General features: G+C 35.8%; 1 protein-coding gene across 1 annotated transcript in view; it reads left to right on the top strand.

Moving 5' to 3' along the window:
- The window catches only part of DDX10 (DEAD-box helicase 10), a 151,531-nt gene that overhangs the window by 8,742 nt on the left and 120,269 nt on the right, over positions 1–22,520 (top strand). The window contains exons 7-10 of the mRNA XM_068181357.1: positions 1,933–2,059; positions 3,322–3,484; positions 4,785–4,869; positions 17,189–17,290. Of these exons, the coding sequence (XP_068037458.1) occupies positions 1,933–2,059; positions 3,322–3,484; positions 4,785–4,869; positions 17,189–17,290 (477 nt within the window). The remainder of the gene's footprint in view (positions 1–1,932; positions 2,060–3,321; positions 3,485–4,784; positions 4,870–17,188; positions 17,291–22,520) is intronic.

Here is a 22,520-nt window from a genome sequence, read left to right as displayed (position 1 = left end):
GTCTGATCCTGCTGTGTGCCTTCTTGAAAGCAAGGAGTTTCCAAAAGAGAGGGGACTAGTTCTGACTGAATCACTGCAGGGAGGCTGAACCTGTGCTTGTCTTGACTCCTCAGGCAGCTTCTCAGACTGGAAATTTTTTTGTTCAGGACGAAGCTGCAGAGTGGATTATAGCCAGTGTGCTGGGTCTAGCAGCACTCAGTTCTGAGTACCTCCTTTTCTGCTGTTCAGCGTCCTTGCCTCCTGCATGTGTGTGCTGACTGTGCCAAAGCACCACAAATACAGTTTGTCTGTGTGCCATTTGTAAATCTGGCTTTCCAAGGATGTGCTTACCTCTTGGGCAAGTGCAGAATGGCGGTCTTGCTTGTGTATTCAGTATTAGGTGCCCAAAAGAAAGCATGTGCTGTTAGTTCATGTGCGGTAACTCCTGTGGCTTCCTGATGTGCTGCCTTTTCTGTGCATGTGTAGGGCTCTGGCCCTGTATGCACAAAATAGATTTGTCCTGCCCTACAGTTTGGAGTAGGATGGAGGCCCTTGCTGGAAGGCAAGTATGTGGTGTGCCATGCTCAGAACGTTTAATGTATCACTAAATGAATGTTGCTTTTTGGCATGTAATTTTCTTTTGAAATCCAAATGATGAATGTTATTTTTCATTTCTGTGGGCTTGATCATCTGAGTGTCAAATTACTTACGAGCATGGATGATTCTTTTTCTGCTCTTTTATGAAATATGCATATATTTCCATATGTAAGATGCAGGAGAAAGGTGAAGTACAGAGATAAAAATGGCTTTCCTGGGAGCAAACAAGAAATCATCAGGAAAATTCATTGCAGAACCACATTGAATCTCGAAGAAGTTTTTACTATTTGATTTGATTATCTTTGTATTGTACTTCAAATACCATATTTTAATCAGTAGTACTATCAAAGGCATCTTAAATAAGCATGATTGCCAGGAAAAAAGGTGTGGTTAATACCCTCTTATCAGAAGAGACTGTACAAGCCTTGCATGCAGCCTTCATTTTGGCAACTATCTATTTCACAGATCTGCCATGTTCGGTGAAGTCTATTTTAAAGTACATTTAATTTTTTTTAATATTTGGGAGAACGCAATTAGATAACAAACCAAATTAAAAGAAAGGTAAGTATTAATTTGTTTTAGAATTTACTGCCTTAGCTCATTGCCATATAAAAGCAATTTCCTCTGAAAGACATAGAAAGCAAGAAGTGCTGTGGCGTAATTAAAATTAAATAGCAGAATAAAAACTGGAGGAGTCTCTTGTAATTTCATCCTCCCAGGTGACACCCCTTTAGAAAGGTAATTTTGAATAACCAGTCTGTTTAGGGTGAAGTAGAGGGACTGTAAGAGATGAGCATTTAGATGTGTTTGAAGGGCAAATATCCCAAAGGATTTTTATTGTTGTTTTATTTCTGCTTTATAAGAGCAGAAATGTGAGTTCAGATGACAATTCAGAGCTTTAGACAGTCACTGTGCATCTCAGTGTAATCAGTAGAAGTACATCAGTGCTCTCTTTTTGTGCGTGATTAGACTCTGCTTTGACATTGCCTTGAGCACAAATGATACTTTAATAGGACTAATAGACAAAATTGCATTTTAAGTCAAGGCAATTTGAATGTCGCTGCTTAGACATGGAAAGTTTGCCTTGCTGGAAGTAAATGAATTTAGAAGTAATGTCAAAAGTCATCTGTCCCTCCCCACTGGCTTTTAATAAGGGAATGGATGTAGCTTTCAAATGAACCTGATAAGATTTGTTTCTCAAAGTGGGAGAGCTTTCCAGCCTGATTTTTTTTCTTTTCTTCTTTTTCTGAGTATGTATAAGACTCTCTTGGCTTAAAAGAAAGGTGACACATCCCTAACATTAGATTTATCTAAATGTACTTTTTTGATGTGGTCTTGATTTTTTTCCTCCTTTAGTACCCCAGCAACTTTGGATCAGAACTATGTTGTCTGTGAGCTTCAGCAAAAAGTAAATATGTTATACTCTTTCCTGAGAACTCATTTGAAAAAGAAGAGCATTGTGTTTTTTGCAAGCTGTAAAGAGGTATGTTTTTTTCTTCCTTCTGCTCCAGAATTTAAAAACTCATAAAATGAAGATATTCATATAGATATCAATACAACAGAGAGATGAGATTGTGAACTAATTTGCAACAGGAAATTGGAGGAAAAAAACATCACCTACAGCTGCATGTCATTCAGGACCTGGCTTCGAGACAGTTGAGACTTAGGCTCAATGCAGGAAGGTTCTGGAGACCTGAGTATTCTCAGCCATGTTTGTGGTCTGCTGTTAAAAATGAATGCTAAAATTAATGTTAGTAAGGCCCGGCTATTTCAGTTCTGTCTTTTGACATGTTTCATAGTTAGCTTACAAAGTATTTCAGTAATTGTACTTGCTTTCCTTACAAGCTTTTAAATCTGCCTGTTTGAGAAGGTGTGATTGTGAAATAGTAGTGGCAAAAACTTTACTTACATAGCAGGTAATCTTTCAAATACCTGCTTGTAAAAGTGTCTTGGGTCCATTCTGTTGAAACTATTTGCATGTGTTTGTTTGGCACAGGTATTTGTACCTATAACTACTGCATGTATCAAGTATTTTACAGTGCAAGTATTGCTTGTTAGTGTAATACAATAGTAGACTATTTTACAATGGCCTAGTAAATATTCATTGCAATTCTTTCACCTGTGCAAGAGGTGGTGATATTTTTATTGTTCTGCAGCTGACTGGTGAGTACATTGAAGTGATTGGCTTTGCTGTACAGAAATTCTCAGAGTTGCGGCTGTTCTGCAGTAATCACAGTTTATGTAACAACTTTCTTAAAATGATGCTAGGTAGCTGCCTGCTGTAAAACAATGCTGCATCATGGGTACTGTAGGTAAGGGAAACAGGCTGATTTTATAAGAGAACATGTTGAAACTTAAAATAGTAAACTGAGACTGTAGACTGACTTGAGTTGCAAGTATAAAGCACAACACCCCTCCAATACTGTCTAAAAGAAGTGCTTCTGATGGACTTTTCATACTTCGGTCCTTTGCATACAGCCTAAGTGCTCACATCCCAAGTTGTTCTTCTGTTGCCTACTCTGGTTTCCATTAGGAAATGCCATCAAAAGGCATGGCATTCTTCTTCCACAATTGTTGTCGTCTTTCGACCTGGTCATGTAACAAGGTCTCAACATCTTTTTTCTCTGATGTGAAGAAAAGTTTGTTTAATTTGATGTACAATTTCAGTTGCTACATACACTGTATATGATATTAACATGTTTAACAGTGCATGGTAATTCTTTTCCCCCTTGATTTGTTTGGTAGGTTCAGTATCTGTTCAGAGTGTTCTGTAAGCTTCAGCCTGGTCTTCCTGTCCTGGCACTCCATGGCAAGCAGCAGCAGATGAAGAGAATGGAAGTCTACACTTGTTTTGTTCGGAAAAAGGCAGCAGTGCTTTTCGCTACAGATATTGCAGCTCGTGGCCTGGGTAGGTACCCACAGAAGCAGCAGCTAAACCTGTTGAGGCTTTATCAGGCTTTATACTCTGAAAACTGACCCAATTTTTGAAAAATGAAGCTGTAGTTTGCTTAGGAGCTCAAAATAGAAGTATTTCTTAAAGTTCTGGTGTTTCTTTACTGAAGCGGCCCACTTTGTCTGTTCTTATATTTTCTTTTTATCCCAGAGAAACGTGAGGTAGGTAAACAGTGATGTATTTGTTTACTACATGCTGTAAGGTGAGATTCCAGCAGTTTTAAGTATTTCTGGTATGCTTGTATCCTGTGGGTTATTTCAAAGGATATGAAAAATTGCTAACCTACTGGTATGTGGAAATGGAAACCTGAAATTTGAATGTCTGATAGATGAGTGGCATTGTAGGACTGTATTGATAAGGAGACAGAAAAATAAATGAGGGTAAATTTTTTTTTTCCTTTAGTTCTTTTAGGCATTGAAGGATAACACAATCTTTTCACAAGTCCAGTCATTCATTGAGATAGCAAACACTTTTGTCCAAAATGTGAGGTTTTGACACTACGTTACAAAAAGAAAGAAGGTGCTCTAAAAACTGGAATGAAAACTGGTTCTTATACTGCTGAAATCTCACCAGTGACTATCTAATTTGGGTATGGTTAGTTTGGTTTAGAGTGTGGGTATAATTCTGGAATACAGTAGAGCTGCAGATTTGGTTTGGAAGTAGCATTTCAGTGCAAAGCATGCTGCTGCTGAGTGAAGTGCAGCAGTTAGAAAATGCTTATTATTAATACCATTCACAGTCAAGGCTGACTTTTGTCAGGCTTGGTCACCCCCTCCCATCTTTAAAAGGAGCTGTTGTATTTCTATATGTGACAGCTGAAGTGATGTAGTCTCACCACAGTTAACTTCAGATCCCAGTGATGTAGCATATTAACAGTGAGGGTGAAAAGTGGGTCAGATATTGTTATATAATTGTTAACCATTGGATGTTTTATCATCTGTGTGACACAAAGCATGTCTATTCTTGTCAAGTGTGAAATTATGTTCCATTCATTGCACTGTCATAATTCAGGAAATGAACACACAATTAATTTAACTTTCTTTGATGAGGAGAATGATTGTTTATGTATGGTAATGCATGCAACTAATTTTGTTTTTATTTCAGAGGTTGCACCTAATGTCTGTAAGTGGGTCCAAGTGATGGTTCTTACAGGAATTAATGCACTTGCATTGGAGGATTTTGAGTGCAGTGAACTTACTTGGAGAGGATTTTGAGTGCAGTGAACTTACTTGATGTGTTTTTTTTCTTTACACAGATTTTCCAGCAGTGAATTGGGTCATTCAGTTTGATTGTCCAGAAGATGCAAACACATATATCCACAGAGTGGGAAGAACAGCCAGGTTTGTTTTCACTTTTCATCAGTATTTTAATGTTTAAAGCAAGATCTCTGTAGGGACACATCACTGGCTAAAGACTCACTTGAAAAAAATTAAGATATAAATTAGAAAGATAAAGACTGTTATCACTAAGAGACCCTTTTGATTACTTAGGAGTAATGATTTAACTTAATAATTTCTTAGTGAGCCTCAGAGACTTATTGCAGCAGACAAAAATATCCCTGATTGTTCCATCTGATTAGGGACAATTAATACTGAGGAAATAGAAAACCTTTTTCCCTTGGCAGGATTACCTCAAAGGATGAATTGAGTGTGTTTGTGGGTGGAAGAGCTTGTTTTCCCACTGACATTTACAGATGAATAATGTTTTAGACTGTGGATCCAATTTTTTTGTGAAGACTCTTCAAAAGAATGGGAACTGTTTCTTCCTTATTTTAATTTGAGAGGAAGGAATCAAATGTTAATTACAGGTTAAGTTTTTAATTTTCTAAGTCTTTTGTGGAATTATATATTTAAGCATAGCTTTAGTTAAACTATTTGTGGCTAAGCCTGTATGATGGAAGGCAGTTACTGAGATACACTGTTGTAAACCAGGTCCTTCATCTCTGAAGCAGATTTTTAAGTGAAACAGAAGCTGTTACTGCATATAATTCAGGAGATCAAAAACCTCATGCAATTATCTGAAGGATGAAATGCGAAGGCTAGCATTATATCTTGTCTCTAATTTAATTTGTTTGTAGTAGAACTTGCAATATAGGCAGTTGTCAAACCTAATGACAGAGCAGTTGCTTAGAACAGGATTTCAACACTATAAGAGTTTGAGATCTATGTTCCTAGATTAGAAGGCTGTAGATTTTGGTGACTGTACCACGAGAGTGCACTTCCAGCACTCTTTCACAATGTAGGTGTTTTAGCCATGTTTTCGTTTTAAAGTGGTAATATTTCTGCCCTGTTCTGTCTCTCTGCTCTTTGTTTTCTGATCTTCTATAGTAGAAGGGAATGATAAATTTTTAAATGACTTTGTGAAAAACCTGTCAATGAACAAAGTCAGTGAATGTTGTGTATAATTAGATAAAACACGTAGCTATTTTGCTGATTTAAAATTTGGATGTAAACTTATGCATACCAATTGAGAGAAAAGCATATAGGCTTGGTTAGAGTTCTGTAATATTTTCTTTTTTGTCTTTCTTTTTTTTTTAGTCCTGTTTGACTTCCAAAGAAGGCTTGTAATTTTGTCTTTATGACATACTGTCATCATGAAAGGAAAACAATGTATTTGGCACTGTTTAATTGGCAAGGTTTAGAATACTGGTTGAGCTCTTTCTGAGCTATGTCACTCAGTTAAAGCACCTCCCTAGAGTTGTAATCCTCAGGCCTTTTCCCAGTTCTCATTAGGAGCTAAGAAGAGCAATTGTAAGTAAATTTAGCATGGGGAAACAGCTCTAGAAAGGTGCAAAGTCAAACAACTCCCCTTTGTCATAATGCTTTTATTCAAATGTCCTCTTGAGAGGACTTTAGCACGGCAACCTTAAGGGTCTGTCTTCAGAGGCCTTTTAAGTACAGCCTTCTGTGATTGCTCAAGGGGCAGATTTAGACAGAAAATTGGGGCAGGGTGTCTGTCTCGGGGACTGTGGGCTGTGCTGGATGCCTTACTGGGATGTAGATTACATTTCCTTCTATGTCAATTTTTCAGTAGGGAGGCCTTACGGAATTTGGAAGTACATCTGAGCAAGTTGTGTGAGCTGGAGGGTGTTGACTGACAGTGAAAGCAAATTCCTTCTGTAGGAAAAGCTTCATGGCTATTTTCTGTTTCCTAATCTCATACAAGGATCAGCAGGTTCTGCCTATACTGGGCATTCAATTTGTTAAAACATACAGGTTGTCTCCATCCTTAAGGTAAAACAGTCCTGGAAGGAAATTTGTTTAGGAAACTTAATAGCATGAAATAAATCTTTGAAAAGAGAACAAGGGACATGTTTAATAATTTTAAGTAAACACTGTGCAATAAGTGAATATGCTAATGCAGTTTTTGATGTGGGTAATTGAGAATGTACTTCTCATTCAAATCTGAGTGCTGAGTAGGAAGCTTCATTTGTTTTCAGTAGCTACAGTTCATATGAGAAACTCATGCTTCTTCTAGAAACTTGATAAAAATGAACAGAACTGCAATTTAGTAGTCCTCATTAATGAGGTTAGAGATAATTACAAATTTTCATGGGTTATGAGAATATAATTGCATAGAATGAAAGCTAAATTAAATATCTCATCTAATTAAGGGGCTGCGTTAAACTGTAATTAAAACTGGGATGCCAAATACTGCTTACTTTTGAAGTCATATTATTTTGTGATACGACAGTAAATATAAAAGGAGAGAAATTATGTTGGGGAAGGGGCTGGAAAACCTTTGAGTGACAGTCATGGATGTGTTCCCACATACATCTTACAATTTTGCAAAGCTTGATCTAAGACAAGAGGTAACAATTTGTTTTTAAGTGGGTGAGGCCACTGTGTTCCCTAAGAAACATTTCATTTGCATTTTACCCCACTGAAGAACATCAATTGCAACTCCTGCATTTTTGATTTGATGCTAAAGTAAGATCAAGAAAATCTGGGTGTAGTTCAGTCATGCTTTTGCTTTGTAGTAGAATTGACATATAATGAGTGGGGTTTTTTTTAAATAAACTTGATTGGTACCTTCTATTCTGTAACTTAGGAAGCCTACAGTTGAAAGTATTTTGTAATGAATTTTATGAAACCAGTTACAGTGCCACTAGGGGACAGCAGAAGATAAAAATTTTTGAAGCACCCTTATGGTCATTTTTTTCTCCAACTGTTTTTCCAAACATAATGTCTAAGTTGTATGGCATGAAAAAGGTCTATAGGGATATTTTTCTTCCAGTCATGATTGCTTTGGTGAGACAAGACACCAAGAAGCTTATTTTATCTTTTTGTTTATGCATAACTACCTTCAATTTTGGATGTACCTATATACTGGCAAGTCTCAGTAATTAGTTTCTTTATTTCCTGGCATTGCATTCATCCCTCCACTTAATGTATAAATTTTTTTTTTTTTTTTCTTCAGAAGTGACTATTAAAAACTGCTGCTTGAGTTTAGTGATTTTCCTGTCATGAGTCTTTTTTTAAAGGCACTGGAACTGGAATGTAAACAGAATAAATATTTTTGTTCTGCATTTTTTATCTGTGATATATCTGGAGCTATATAAGATTTAGTTCTGACTGGCTCAGACTTCTGATGGCACTTAATCCAGCCTAGTTGGTTAGCTTTCTTAGGTGCTTACATTGACTTAGGAAATTGTAATTTTGTTGCTGTCAATAAACAGTGTGCATACAGGTATGCTTCTTTTCTTTTAGTAAATTATATTTCTGAAAACAAATGGAGTAATAAAACTTCCATCTTACCATAGCAGAATACTCTGTTACCTGCCATTTTTGTAGTGGCTGGTATGCTGATTAGACCAAAAGAGGTATGACTAAAGACTTTTAAGAAGAATGTGTATTTTGATGCTTTGTGAGTACTGGTGAACATGCACCTGTCAAATTATGGAAAGGTGAAAGGGACAAGGTGATAGAATGATCTTACTCTGTCATGTAGTATAAGCTTTGAAGCTCATTAATGCTCACTGGGGCTCTCCTTAAGTAATTGCACATTATATGTGTGAAAGTGAGACTAAAAAGCATTAAGAGTACTGTGACAAAAAAACATTTAAAAATGCAAGTGACTTAATAATATCTTTTTCATTGGTGGAAGCTTGATTTTTTTTTTTTTCTATTTTTAATTGGGAAAAATATTTCGGGGACATGTGTCCTGGGTCCTGAATAATCAGGACAGCCAAGATGACAACTCCTTGTTTTGATTATTTTTCTATTTTTATTTTAAGACCCACTGAAGCACTTTGAATGCTGTTTAAAAATAAATGCTGTATTAAGACCATCTCATATTATATTGCAGTCAAGTCATCATCCTAACTCAAGTTAAGTAAAAATAGCTGCCAGTGGAGGTCACAAGACATTGTTGACACCACATTTAACTTGGAATTCATTTTATTAAATTCTCTAAAATTAAACACTGTATCCTAGCTACATTCTTGACAGTGGCCTCTGATGCTGCATTTGTACTGACTGACACTGTGTTATCTGCTAGAATTCTCTTCCTAATGGAATGGCAGGAATGTTCCTGTGCACTGAATGATTTAAATGGCCAAGGTTATTACCTGCTGATGTGAAGCTATGCTGTTAGCTGAAATAACAAAATAAATAAGCACATGTATTTTAACTTAACAGAATGGACACAGCTGCTGTGGGAAATGGATTGCTTCCAGTGTAGGCTGGAGGAATCAACAACCTTCCAAGGCCTTTGGAAATCAGTTTATTCTAAGACTAACTTGAGAAGATTGGTGAGCCACAAGAACCAATAATGATTCTTGTCCAATATTTCTTGTGACCAAGACTGGCAATCAGGGACACTCACCCAGAATGACTGAATGAAGGGGACTGTGGGTCTGTGGTAAGAGTAGAACCCAGATGGTTCTCTGAACTTGCCAGTAGGTATAAGTAGGTTAGTTTCCAGACAGAAAAAGGATATTAAATGGTCAGTGGAAAAGAAAATATAAACTGAATGCATTAATCTCTGACTTCATAGCAAAATTTACTGATAAATTTTTGGGGATACTGAACTACGGTCTGTTCAGAGAATAGAAGTGATCTAAAGCAAAACAAAAAAGGAAGCCAGTTCACATTTTCTTGTTTAAATGCTCTGTGGGATGTCAGACTGTTCACAACCCATGGGAGGAAGCTCCTTTTCCTGGGTGAATCGAGGACTTAGCAGTGAACACTGGCTGTCTGCTGCATTGGGTCAGCTGTGAATAGTCAAGACACTTTCTGGTCTCCTGTAACTTTTATTGGGCAGCTTTGGTAGGACTTGCTGTAGATGGTACAGAACGCTTTCAGATTGCAGCACACACAGATCTCTTATTAAAGATTTGTTGTTTGAAGCAGAAATGCATATTACAGAAAGAGGCCATCGATCATGTAGATGGGATAGAAATTCCAGTTTGCATTTATTTTCTGTGCTCATTTGTCATTTAAAAAAACCAGCAAATCTGTATTACGAAAGAAACCTGGCAGTGTAGAAGTTATAATAAATGGCAGATAAAACTCTTCCTATTCCTGCCTGGAAAAATACTGTTTTCTTGGTCTGAAGCTTAGAATTCACCAGTCCTCAGTATGTCAAAAGGCCCAGAAGGTATTATGATTGGAAATAAAGTTTTGCCTGAATTGAGCCTGGTACTGGAGACCTAAAACTGTTACTTTGTTTAAGAAATGTGTTTAAAAATAATAGCCTGTATAGTCAAATTTAATGGTTGAGTTTTAAAACAAAATATGAATTGTTGTATTTCTGTAGAAGCCCTTGGGGTAGATATGGATATTAGTTTCTCTTTGTTAAATGATAGTGTGTGGGTGAACATATTTATTTGTTATGTGTGTTAGATTGAAACATCTGCTCAGAATAAAACTATCCATTCTGATATGTTTTGGATATATTTTTATAAATGTCTTACATTGTTCCATTATACAAAAAAGTGCAACACAAATGCCTGCATCAACTGAATGCTTTTTCCTTCACTTGTGTAGCTGTTTTTAAAAAAATTGAAAACAGTTTCAAAATTAAATATAAATTATATACTAGAAATAGTAGAACTTTACTCACTCTTACTTTTTTCCTAATCCATCTTATATTAAGCATGATTGTTAGGTTATTAGATAATAATTCACTGCTGTTTCTTTCAGTCTTTGTAGGGGCAAATCTTTGCTAGAGAAACAGGAGTCTGTGCTGCTTTTTGTATTTTGCTTACCAGTTTTTCTGCATGATGAAATAGTCTTGTACTTGATTCTTTATTGAACTTAAAATTATATGCAAAGATTTAAAAAGCATCATTTTTGCAAAATAAAGTTGTCCAGATTATTTCTGTTCTGAGAAAGGTGTGAATGGTGTGTAGTGAATAAATGATTATCTTACATAGTGAGTAACTTGGCTTCACAGTGGAAGTAATTATTCAGTAGTTTTGTATTTATAGTTTTGCAAGGGTCCATTAGAAGAAGAGTGATAACAACAAAGGGTCCATTAGAAGAAGAGTGAAAATATATAATTAGAGTGTATCATCATGCACATGCAAAATCGGGCACATTTATTGGGATTGGTTTTGATGTTATTCCAAATGCTTAACTTAATGACTTTAGCATTTTGAGGAGTGCCGTCTCTTACTCGCTTCTGATAAATCTCTAGCAGATTTGATCTGTGTGAGAATGAGACAGTTGAGCTGTTGATCTGGTGTCCCTAGCGCCCAATTTCCTCTCTCTGAAAAGATTTACTGTGGAGAGTTTCTGCAGTGCTAAAGGAATCTGAAGGTGGCTTGTTGGCTTGGAATGTGATACTTTTGGAAATGGGCTTTGATTTAAGCTCACAAGTTTTGCAATGATACCTTACTTCCTTCTATGTCTTTTGACAGGTAAGATGACAGCATATGTTGATGCTATCCATGCTGGCCCAGTTAGGCTAAAATTAGATCTTTAACCTAGTGAAGTTACAGATTAAAAAAAACCCCACAAAGTACTTGTTTTTGGGTATGGTGGTAAATGTGTGATGTCCAAAATATAAAAAAATTGTACTTATTTTTCCTGCATGTTCATGTATGGTAAATATCTTCAAAAATGTTATCACTTCCTCTATATTTCATTTTCTGTAATGGGAAATACTCCAATTCAGGAAACTGTTATGCAAGTATCTTTATATCTGTAGCCTTCCTCCCCCAAATTTTATGATTATCTCATCCTCTCTTTTCTCCTTTGGCAGTTTTTAAAATAGATTATTTTTTTCTTGCCAAACAAAGCAGAAATGCTGCCTTTAACTCTGGAAATTTGGCATCAACTTATGTCTTCTGAAATACAAATGTTAGGGAAACATGTTGTAATATATCTGTTCAAGACAACCTGTGTAACATTTCCTATAAGGTCTGCATATCCATGCACCTTATCCTTACAGTTCCTTTCCATAACTTTTTTCCTACCGAATATTTGCTTTTTCAGCAGAACACTGGTGCCTGATGACCATCATGAGATGGTTCCCATTCCTATTTTATTCTGTTAAGACCACAGCTCATGTGTCACATATGTCACTCATATTCGTGCACACAGTTAAAATGTGGTGCATTTGACTGAACCGTGTGTGACACTGGTCGTGGCAAGGATGTAGAAGTACTCTGAATTAGGTAGAACAAGCTCAGCTCTAGCTGCTTGGCCAGGTGGAATTGATTATCAATCAATATGCTTCCATTTATTGCCTTTGTGATAGTGGTCATGTTGTTTGTTTTAATGGTATTGCCTAGGGATATATGCAGCTGTTGACTGGATCTGATCAAGGATGGGTTAAGATAGGTTAAAATTAGGCAACAATTGAGTGTCTATTTGGCCTGCATGAAAACAATTTTTTCTTCATCCTGTCTTCACTGGACTATTGCCATTCCATTTCTTCATGTTTGATGCCAGCCGTTGGCTCAGGGTGATTTTTAGAAGTTTAAGATAGTTTATGCACCATGACAGAATCTATCCTCTTAATTTTAGTGTTTGTTTTGTGTTGTTGTTGTTTTTTTTTAATCAAGTAAAGCTATTTGGCAACACTTTGTGTTTTTTTGCTAAGGAAATGGTGTTCTGAACATTTAAAAACCATTTTTCTCTACTTGTAATTAGCCACTACCACATTGTTGTAAGTAATTTATCCCACTTCCTTTTTGTCTGCCTTTGGCACTTGCTCTTGATTGTAGGCATCTTTCTTTTTCTCATCTGCAGTCACTGTAAATATAACCCTTTGCTTTATAGCACTAATGGTGATTTTCACAGCTTCCTGCTTTTAAGTCATGATTGAGTTGCAGAGAAGTTGTTTGCCTTCTTCAAACATAATGAAGTCAGTAAACTCTAGAAAACAACGCAGATATGAACTAGAAGTGATTCTCCCCCCCACCACCGCTCCCCCTCCAAAGACTTTCTGCAAGTGAGATGCAATTTTCCATGGACTTGAAATAAATCATATACCCTTAGAGACTGTTAAGATCACAGTGCAAAGATGAGTCCCTTCTCTGGCTTCTTGATCACCTTGAAGAGGTGACAGGATAGCATCAATTATTACACAGTCCAAGAAAGTCTGATTACTTTCAGGTTTTTAATTTACCTTTCTTCAGCAGAGTAAAAGTGCATACTTATTGGATAATAAATCACCAGAGTAAATTAGCATTTTAGGACAGATATTTGGTTTTGGTGATGATGGATAACTTGAAAGCTGCAGTTGGCAAAAATAGGGAGATGTTCTAATATTGTCTCATCTGCAGAAGTAGTCCTCCTGCTGAAGAATTACAGTAACCATGGTTGTTTCTTCATTGCTTTATCATCTGGAAAGGTTTAAACAGTTTATCTGTGTGCTGAAAATAATTACAGAGATGTTCCTTTATTTGCTTTAGTGGAGAACTTTATTACTGTAGGACAATAAGGGGTGTTCTTTTCTCCTGTGTTTTAGGCATTGTGATGGAAACACATTTTGAGCAGGTCTAACTGTTCTTGTAACTGTTTATGCCAGTTTTTAGTAGCTTGTCCTTTCCTAAGTTTGCCAGTATGGAAGCTCTTAGTATGAAATAATGCAGAGGGAACACAGAGGGAACACTTTGGAAAACTTAAATTTTCCACTGAAGCCTCTTTTCTTGAGATGATCTTTAACACAATATTTTTCTGATTAGCACATTATGAGATTGGAGTTTTTTTTTTTTTGAGAAATAAGATAATATTCTGCCCAATTAAACCTCCTTTTTTATAGGCTGCATTTTGCTTTCTTTAACTGAATGTCCACTGAACAGATACAAACCTTCCCAGATGGTATTTAAGATCCTTTGGTTTTTAACTTTATCAGTTCTGTGATGTTTTCATTTCTGTGTTTAGCTCTGAAGAACAGTGTTGTTATTAAACTGTTTGTTTTAATTATGTCACGATTACGGCATAAAATGGGCAAAGACTGTTCCTCCTTAACTTCAAATATTTTTAAACTATTGGCATTTGAAAGAGAATGTTTCCAAAACATGTATGGGAAAGGATTGCATTGCATCAGTAGTTACTAGATGTCTTTCAGTCCTTTAGAATTTCTGAAGACATAGCTCTCAGAAAAATTTCTGTGTTGCTTTTTTTACCTCTTACCAGGTGGCAAAAGATGAGAAACTAGAGGTGCTTGAAAACCTCTTTCTTCCAGATCTATATTTTCATGTGATTGTTTCTTTACGTAGTTGTGGTAGTACTTTGTCAACATTAAGACTTTGCAAGACTTAAACATTGAAATAGTTGGTGTTCATAGATACCAGATATAATGCTTGGCTTTTTTGGTGAATTACCTATGGAATGTGCCTTTAGGATTTGTACTTTATGAAGCAATTACTGACTCAGGAGACAATGAGTTTAGCACTAATAACACAAAATCAACTTTTGAGGGTCAGAGTGAAGGTTTATCTGATCCTGCATACTGCTTCAGCGTGGCCTTGTGGATACTGCTAGAAAGCTATAAAAACAAAACAAGCATATAGAGTGGTTTTTCCTGTTCTGTATCATTGCAGATTTTGGTTTTGTGGCTTGTAGAAAAGATATCTGCACTCTCTGCCCTTTGAGTATTTCTTCTTGATTTCTATGACACTGGCCTTTCACAGTGTTTTGCACACTGAATAAAAGAGATATGATAAAGAAACAATATAATAAGTCGGGCACTCTGGGATAAGAAATACCACGAGCAACAAAACTACACAAATCCATGCCCTTTGCTAACTTTAAGGAATCCAAAAACATCATTTGTAGGTTTATACAGTGCAATCAAGACTTTTCTTGACAAATGACAAAGATTGTTAAGAGATTTAACTTTAAATCTCTTAGGAGATTTAAGACTTAAGACTTTTTTTGCACATACCAGCTCATTCACATAGCTCTTTTTGGAGTCCTATCCTTTCATATCATCTGCTATGGAGAGAAAATCAGAACTGCGTTATTCTGTACTCTAAATTGGTGAGACTGGTATTGGCAGCAATATTATCTCTGTCTTTCTGTCTGGTAGATAAAAGAGAATATTTTCATACTTCTTTCCAACTGTGCTCTGAGAACCTCAGGTTCTTTTGATGAGTAATTGGCTGTCTTGGTAGTATGATCATCAATTTTTACAATAAAATGCAAAGTCCTCTAAGGTTCAGTAGCTTTTCAGGAATTCATTGCTTGTTCGGGTAGTGGCAGCATCCGACCCACCTTGTGGTTATATAATTTGAAATTTGGTTGGGTTGAAACATATAGAGCTTTTGTAAAAAGTGCACTTGGTCTATGTAAGCAAGTTCTTCCCAACCTTAATTTTTGTATAAAGGGTGCTAACATTCATCAGATGTTTGGTTAGCAGGGACAACATGCTTGGTATAGATAATAAATTGCCTTAAGAGAAACATATGCATTGCTATCTTTTTTAGAAAGATTGTACAAGCTGATATTTTTTATAATAAGAACATTGTAGGTCTGCTAATGAAATGGATTTAAATCATTACAGTTTTTGTACAGTACCAAAGCACTCTTATCAATCCATGTATAATCAGTAAATTTACATAATGTTGGCATGTAACAGAGATTCTTCTCTTGTATCAATTTTATTTCCATGTAAAATTTCAAAATCTAGACTGTAAAGCTTAAAAATCATGGTGAAATATTTACTAGACATTTGTAGATTGTGTTCAGTAGTTGGTATCCAAACCCATCATATATAGCATTGAGGAAAAAAAAATCCCAGGCATCCAAGAGCATTTTGTTGTGATTTTTCAAATTCATCAAATGAAAGCAGAAAGCTGTAATAAAAGCTGTCAGACTGTTTTAACTGCAGATTTTGTTTCTACTTGCATTGCTTACTGTGCTGTGACAGATAGTGTTTATAGTTTTCAAACAATTGTGCAGTACTGTTTTTGCCAAGTGATAACTGTTTATCCTTGGAGAATTGTGGGCTCCCTGTATTCCACTAGAAATGATTTTTATCAGTTATAATGGTATGATTCATGTTTGGTGAGCCTGAGAACATCCTTCTGTGCTCCCTGGCCTCCCTAAAGAAGGAATTTTAAAGCTGCTCTACAGAGCAACTTAGCAGTCTTGTTTTGCTTTGTCCTACACATTGCTCTCATCAGTTGGTTATGAGTTGAATTTTGTCCAATTCTGGCACATTTCTGAAATTCAGTTGGAATTTTTTTTTTTGTAATGAAGGACTGTGCAGTATTTTCATATCAAGCTGTGCTCTTAAGAAGTATTTGTAAATATAATCAAGGAAATAGTGTATGTGCTACAGTAGATACAGACTTAGTGCCTGCAAGCTCATCATTACCCACTTCTCCAGTAGAACTTAAACCCATTCTGTTTGTTTACTAATGCTGTTGGGTACTTTTTTCCAAATGAACGTCCTGAAGTCAGTAAATGTGCCAAAAGCAGGAGCTGATATTTTCTTGCACAAAGAGAAAATGCTCAAGAAGATGCTTTAAGCATAAATTAGCTGATATTTTAATGTCTTTGCTAACCATGTATCTTGAGTAATTACCAGCTCATCTGCATTTGATACAGCTGTTAAGTGCACTGAAGAGTGAATGCTAGAATACGTTCTTATGGGATCAATCCGATTTTATCTTTTCTTTTGCATCTGGAAACTGCTTCTGTAAATGAAAGCGCTCCTATTTTTATGCTTTTGGTGATGTCACTGTGACCTGTTAGCCTTTACTGAACATGTAAGAAGGACTTGTTCTTTGAGACCAAGGCATTTACCCTTTTGTAACCTTTCCCTGTGTTTGGCTTGCAGGATATGCAAAGAGAATCAGTTTTTACCAAGTGTTAAACCTTACCTATTGGCAAATGCTGACTGCAAGTAGCTGGATTTTCTAGTCCTATAGTGAACATACACTTTGATCAAGTGCTATTTGTTTGCCACTAATATTTCAAACTGAGGGAACAAAAGATTCACTGATCTGAATCCATGTCTTAGCCCCAGATGTTTAGAACTCCAGGTAAAGTTTTAAAATCAGCACAATAGGGATATTGGCAAATCACTTAACTGGTTTGCCTCTTCTTTTCCCTTGGTTAGGGGAGAGGTTTTGTTTGTTCTTTGGACTGCTTATAAGGAATCAAATGTAAATTCTCATTGGCTATTGAAAACATCAGTAAAAACTTTAATTTTTTCATGTTTGCTTGTGGTTTCTTTTTTTCCCCTTTTGATCAGGTACAAAGAAGGTGGTGAAGCTTTGTTAGTATTGCTTCCTTCAGAAGAAAAAGGGATGGTGGAACAGCTGGCACAGAGGAAAGTACCTATCAGTGAAATCAAGTAAGTGGCTAATGGCCTGCCAATTATTCAACCTTCTTTCTGCAAGAGTAATGTGTGATGAGTCTATGACAATCTTGATAAAGTGCTTTAATTGCCCGGAGCTGGACAAATCAGAGAAATGAATTAGTTTTGGTAGTGTTGTAGAAGGAAAAGACCTTGAGAGGTTACCTATTTTTTTGTTGTTCCCAAAGGCAGGATGAGCTGCACAAATCATTCTTATCAGATGCCAATTAATATATTCACAGTTTCCCAAAGAGACCTCATCCATACTCAACAGTTACTTCCATTAACATTTTTTCTTCAAGTTTCTGATAAGACTTGTAAGTAATTTAAATGAAATATTTCTTTTGTCTTGTGCCAAGAATATATGGAAAGTGATGTATTCTCTTACTCTCTGCAGCTTCTTTTTATGTAATTGAACATGATAATGCTCTCTTTCTCTTTTGCACATTAAACAATTACAATTTCTTTAATCTGTCCCTGTATGTTTTTATTGCTATTATCATTTTTCTTTCTCTTATCTGTTTTTTCTTTAGTTCTGGACTATTTCTCCAATTTGTCATGACCTTTCTGAATCAGTTACTTGAAGGACAGGAAGTAAAGATGGTCATTTTACATACTAAAAAGAGGGTTCTAAGGGAAACCTGTAAGGAGCTATGCTATCTGTACAATTACAACTGACTTTGAGAGTTGCAGAAGCATATAACAATAGTAGGTAAAAATAAAAAAAACCCATGTTTCCATTTTCTGTTAAATGCAGAGTAATCGATAGGAAGGAAACACAAAAACCCTAACTGTAAAAATATTAGAAGAAAAGACCACCACTAAAAAAATTGATGGTAGTTTCTTATTTAGTAGCTATAGATAGGAAGGAATTTACTGTTTTCTGAGCCTGTCAGTCTGATGTTGAATTAAGGGAGAAAAGAGAATGTGAAGGAAATATGAAGGAAGAATTGAAAACAAGCCAGAATATGTGATGTTAGCCCAACTCAATTTTTAACACTTAAAAAGTTCAGGTCACACCATGCCAAAAATTGTACAGCAGAGATAAAAAAATCAGAGAAGGATGACAAGGCACCATGCCAAAAATTGTACAGCAGAGATAAAAGAAATCAGAGAAGGATGACAAGGTAGAAAATGTAAGTTTCTGTATGAGTAGATATGAGCAAAGCTAGGTCTGTTTTACTTTGAAAAGCTGTGGTTTGCAGGTTTGCACGTGAAGATACAGATATCTAAGCAAAGAAGGGAATTAACTATACTGAATTTCTATGTAGAACCGTTGTTTTTGAGAAGAAGTCAAATTAGGATGAAACCTTAGGTGGTTATTTATATCTCATTGCTTAATCCTCAGGTTTGCTCAAAATTTACAGGTTGACATTTCTTCAGAGAACAGAAATGATGCATATAGCACTTTTTGGATTTAAAGTTTAGTTTTATTTCTAAGTATTTTTGTTGTATAGGATATGCCGTTTAAAAGGCTCTTCTGAACTGTACTTGTGACTGTTATTTCTGTGTAATAAACTGAGTACACAGCAGCTGATGAAATAAATCCACCTTTTCTGGTTAAACACGTATCAAATCCATGGAGGATGTGGATGAACTTCAGACGTAAACAATTTTTGCTAAAACAGTGAAATAAGGACTAGAATGCAGTCCAACAACTACTTAATGACAACCCAAACAAAACCTCACCAACTGATTGTGGATAATATCAGTAAAGGAACTGAAGTCTGACATTTTCTTTTCACTTAAGCATCACAGTGCTTTAAAAGGATCTGTTGTATAACCACTGCAGTAAATTCTCTCTTTCCAAACTTCATCTTTTTCCTTCTCAAAATGGTAGTTATTGAAGTAATTTATCTTTCTTTTATATTCAGTAAATAAATGTCTGATCTCATGCACATGATAAATATTTCCCCTTTCCTGTTTTCTTCGTCAGCTAAGCTTTTAACTTCCTAAGTAATGGTGTTAATTGTTTGAACAGCTTATCAAAGGAAGTGGTAAGAAAACCTCTTTAGGCTGTATTTATACATGTAAATAGAAATACATATTTTTGTATAGGGATAATAATCCAAATTTAATAGGGCAAATATTTCACCCCCAATAAATGCACATTATATTTATAATCCAAGATAGGTGTGTCTCTGGAGAGATGGTAATGGCTGCATCTCTTAACAATACGTTGTTGTTAATTTGATGTTACTTTGACGGAAAACTCTGCTTTTTTTTTTTTTTTTCTAATAATACCCCAGAAATTAATTCTTGTACCAAGCCACTAGGACATACGTATTATAAATACATTTTAAGAAATATTCTTAATTGGAATCATTATTAGAAAAGTCAAGGGATTTGATTGAAAACATATCTCAACAGCCTGCCCCAAGACCCAGTTTTTCAATCTGCAAAACAAACTTTAATAGAATTTATAACATCAAAATGAAGGGAAATGCTTTCACTTAGAATTGTCTGCCTAGTGTGTTATGATTTAAAAGATACAGCCTTGTCCTTGTAAGAGGCTAACTAAAATCCTTAAAAAGTTTTTGTAATTACTTGTGGATTGCAAACCAATTTAATTCTAGAAGTTTTTAACTACACATTTTCTCATGCTGTTTACTTCCAGCCAGTTTCCCAATTAATAGAACCCCAGCGTGTTTTGTCAGTTTATAAATTGTTTAAGAAGTTGCATGAACCCATGGATCATGTTCCAGGTCTTGTGGTGAAGTCTTCTCCTGTTGTTTGTGCTTATTCACCTAATTATACATTCTTAAGAATTCTGACTTGGGAATTAGAAGATAATGAGCATTGCTCACTGCCAACAGAGTTTAACTGTTCACATTTCTAAAATTCATTCTGAAACCTTTTTTTCAAAAGCTTGTTTCTAAAACATTGTATATTCAAGTGTTTATTTGGCTGTTCTTATTAACCTGTTGTCTGGTATAGTGGTCGTAAGAATGCTGTTACTTTTCTTATTTTGTATTTTTTGATTTGCAAACTATTTTTGATGTTGTTTTATTTCATATAGAAAGACCTTTTTAAACAGTTCCATAATTTGAAAGTAAAGAAAGGAAGAACTTTCCTTGATACCTGTTCAAAGGACTGGGGTTTAGGCTCTTTCCTTAATTTTCATTTTTAGATCTAAGCTGCCAGTAGAGGTTTTCAGTAAACTAGTCCCTTCTAATTAGCTTAAGCTGCCAATTTACAGGTAGTGCTTTTAACAGTACATTACTTCTTCATTGTTCAAAAAGAGCAAGAAAAAGTGCAAAACATGCAGTAATACATGCAATATCTTAGAACATATAAATATGGCAAAAAGATAGTCTGAAAGTATTAAATGGTTTGTACATTTTTTAAAGGAGTCTGTAATCTCCAAGTTTTCCGTGCAAGCTCTAAACTTAAATTATTTTTGGTAGTATTTTGAGATCACTTTGTTGCATACAGTTTTGTTGGGTAAAAAGATAAGAGCTGCTTCCTCAGGAGTTACCATAACAGCTTTTGTGTCTAGAAAATTTTACCAAAGGAAGTGCAAGTATATAGATACCCATGATGTAGTATCGCTTTCTTTAATTTTATGGCAAAAAAAGGTGTTTTCTGAAGAAAACAGCAATTACAACAACAACAACAACAACACACCTTTTTTTCCTTCTTTTTATTTTCTCACAGTGGAAAATATTTGGCTATGCATTCCACATGTTGGTAGTATTAATACAGGGGATCTGTCAATACTCACTGCCTCCCAGTTGCCATAGTTACTGTAAGACAACACACTGGTGTCACTGTTCAGTGTGGTTCTAGAGCGGTGTGTGATCTGCCGGGTGAGCCTTCCTTAGGTGCCAGCCCTTCCCCCTCCCTCCAGCCTTTGGGCTGTCTGGGGAACCATAGGGAGCCGCGTTCCACACTGAGAGCACAGCGCAAAACCTGCTGCTGCTGCTTGCAAGCTGCGTGGGAGTCTGGAAACTGTTCTGCTGCATCAGGCAGCAGGGCCTTTTAGGTGGTTGTTGATCTTTTTTGCTTAAATTCTGTTTTGGAGAAGAGGGGAGGAGGGACAATGCTTTGTTAAAACAGTGCTTGTATCCCAGCATATAAACCAGGGAAAATGAGAGGAAATCAAAATGTCTATCAACCAGAAAATTTGGAGATTGCTGTCTGATCAATACATAAGGCCAGGCAGCTGGGTTATGCAACTGGTGGGCAAAACTGTAGCTTCAGAAAGTTGTACTGCTCCTTAAAGGTAAGATATGTGATCACAGAGTAAAAAATAACCAACCTACTTAAAATGGCAGACCATGTTATAAAGTCCCCTTCTAGCCTTTGCATAGTTGGTTTTAGCTCATTGGTTCTTAGCCATTTAGGCAGGCTTATAAATTATGATAATGATTTTCAGCGTTTAGCTTTTAGGTTTACTTCTCCTAGTAGTTAAATGTTTACATTTTATTGTAAACAGTTTTATTTGTTCAGAAAGAAGTAATATACAAACTCATTAAAGCTAAAATCCAACTTAACAGTGGCCAGCTTTCTCATTTTTTGAATCTCAGCATGAGAGGAAGATGATAGTGGTCATGATGACTTGTCATGGTAACAGTGTTGGAGAAGAGAGAATTCAGTACTACCTCTCTTGTTTTGGTAGTCAGTGCTGCAAATTTGCTCATTCATTAACAAACACATAAGCCTAAAATGTGCCTTGGGTACCATGTTCTTAGTTGACATTGCTTAGATTTATACCATATTATCTAGCCATGCTTTTAAATGAAAAGTGTCTTGAGGGTTTTTGTCTTTTTCAAACCCTTTTCTTGCAAATTTCATACAAATTACTTAACATTCAGATGCAGTCTACAAAATGTGGCTGTATTTTGTCTTGAATTGTTGCCTGTTATGTTTGGAGCCTCAATGACACATAGTCTCTTATGAATAAAAAATTATATTCCTACAATAATCAAGTCATAGAAGATTATGAGTAATAGCATGTCCAGGTGAAAATTGGAACTTCATAAGCATTTTGAGTTTGACAGTGGCAGTAGGCAGTAGTTGCCACTCTCGGCTTACTCTTTGAGAAATGCTCCAAGGCCATTTTTGCATTACTTAAAGATTTCACATAGACCATGTTTCCCTATTTTATGAGAGCGTACAACTGCCAGATGCTTTCCTGACACCAAATATGACATCTGCTGTTTCTTTCCCATTCTTAAAACCTGCTAATGCTGCTATGGAGGATAATCAAACTGATTAATCATAT

Source organism: Anomalospiza imberbis, chromosome 2 (assembly GCF_031753505.1).
Source record: "Anomalospiza imberbis isolate Cuckoo-Finch-1a 21T00152 chromosome 2, ASM3175350v1, whole genome shotgun sequence".
Classification (NCBI taxonomy): domain Eukaryota; kingdom Metazoa; phylum Chordata; class Aves; order Passeriformes; family Viduidae; genus Anomalospiza; species Anomalospiza imberbis.
This window is presented reverse-complemented; position numbering and strand designations above follow the sequence as displayed.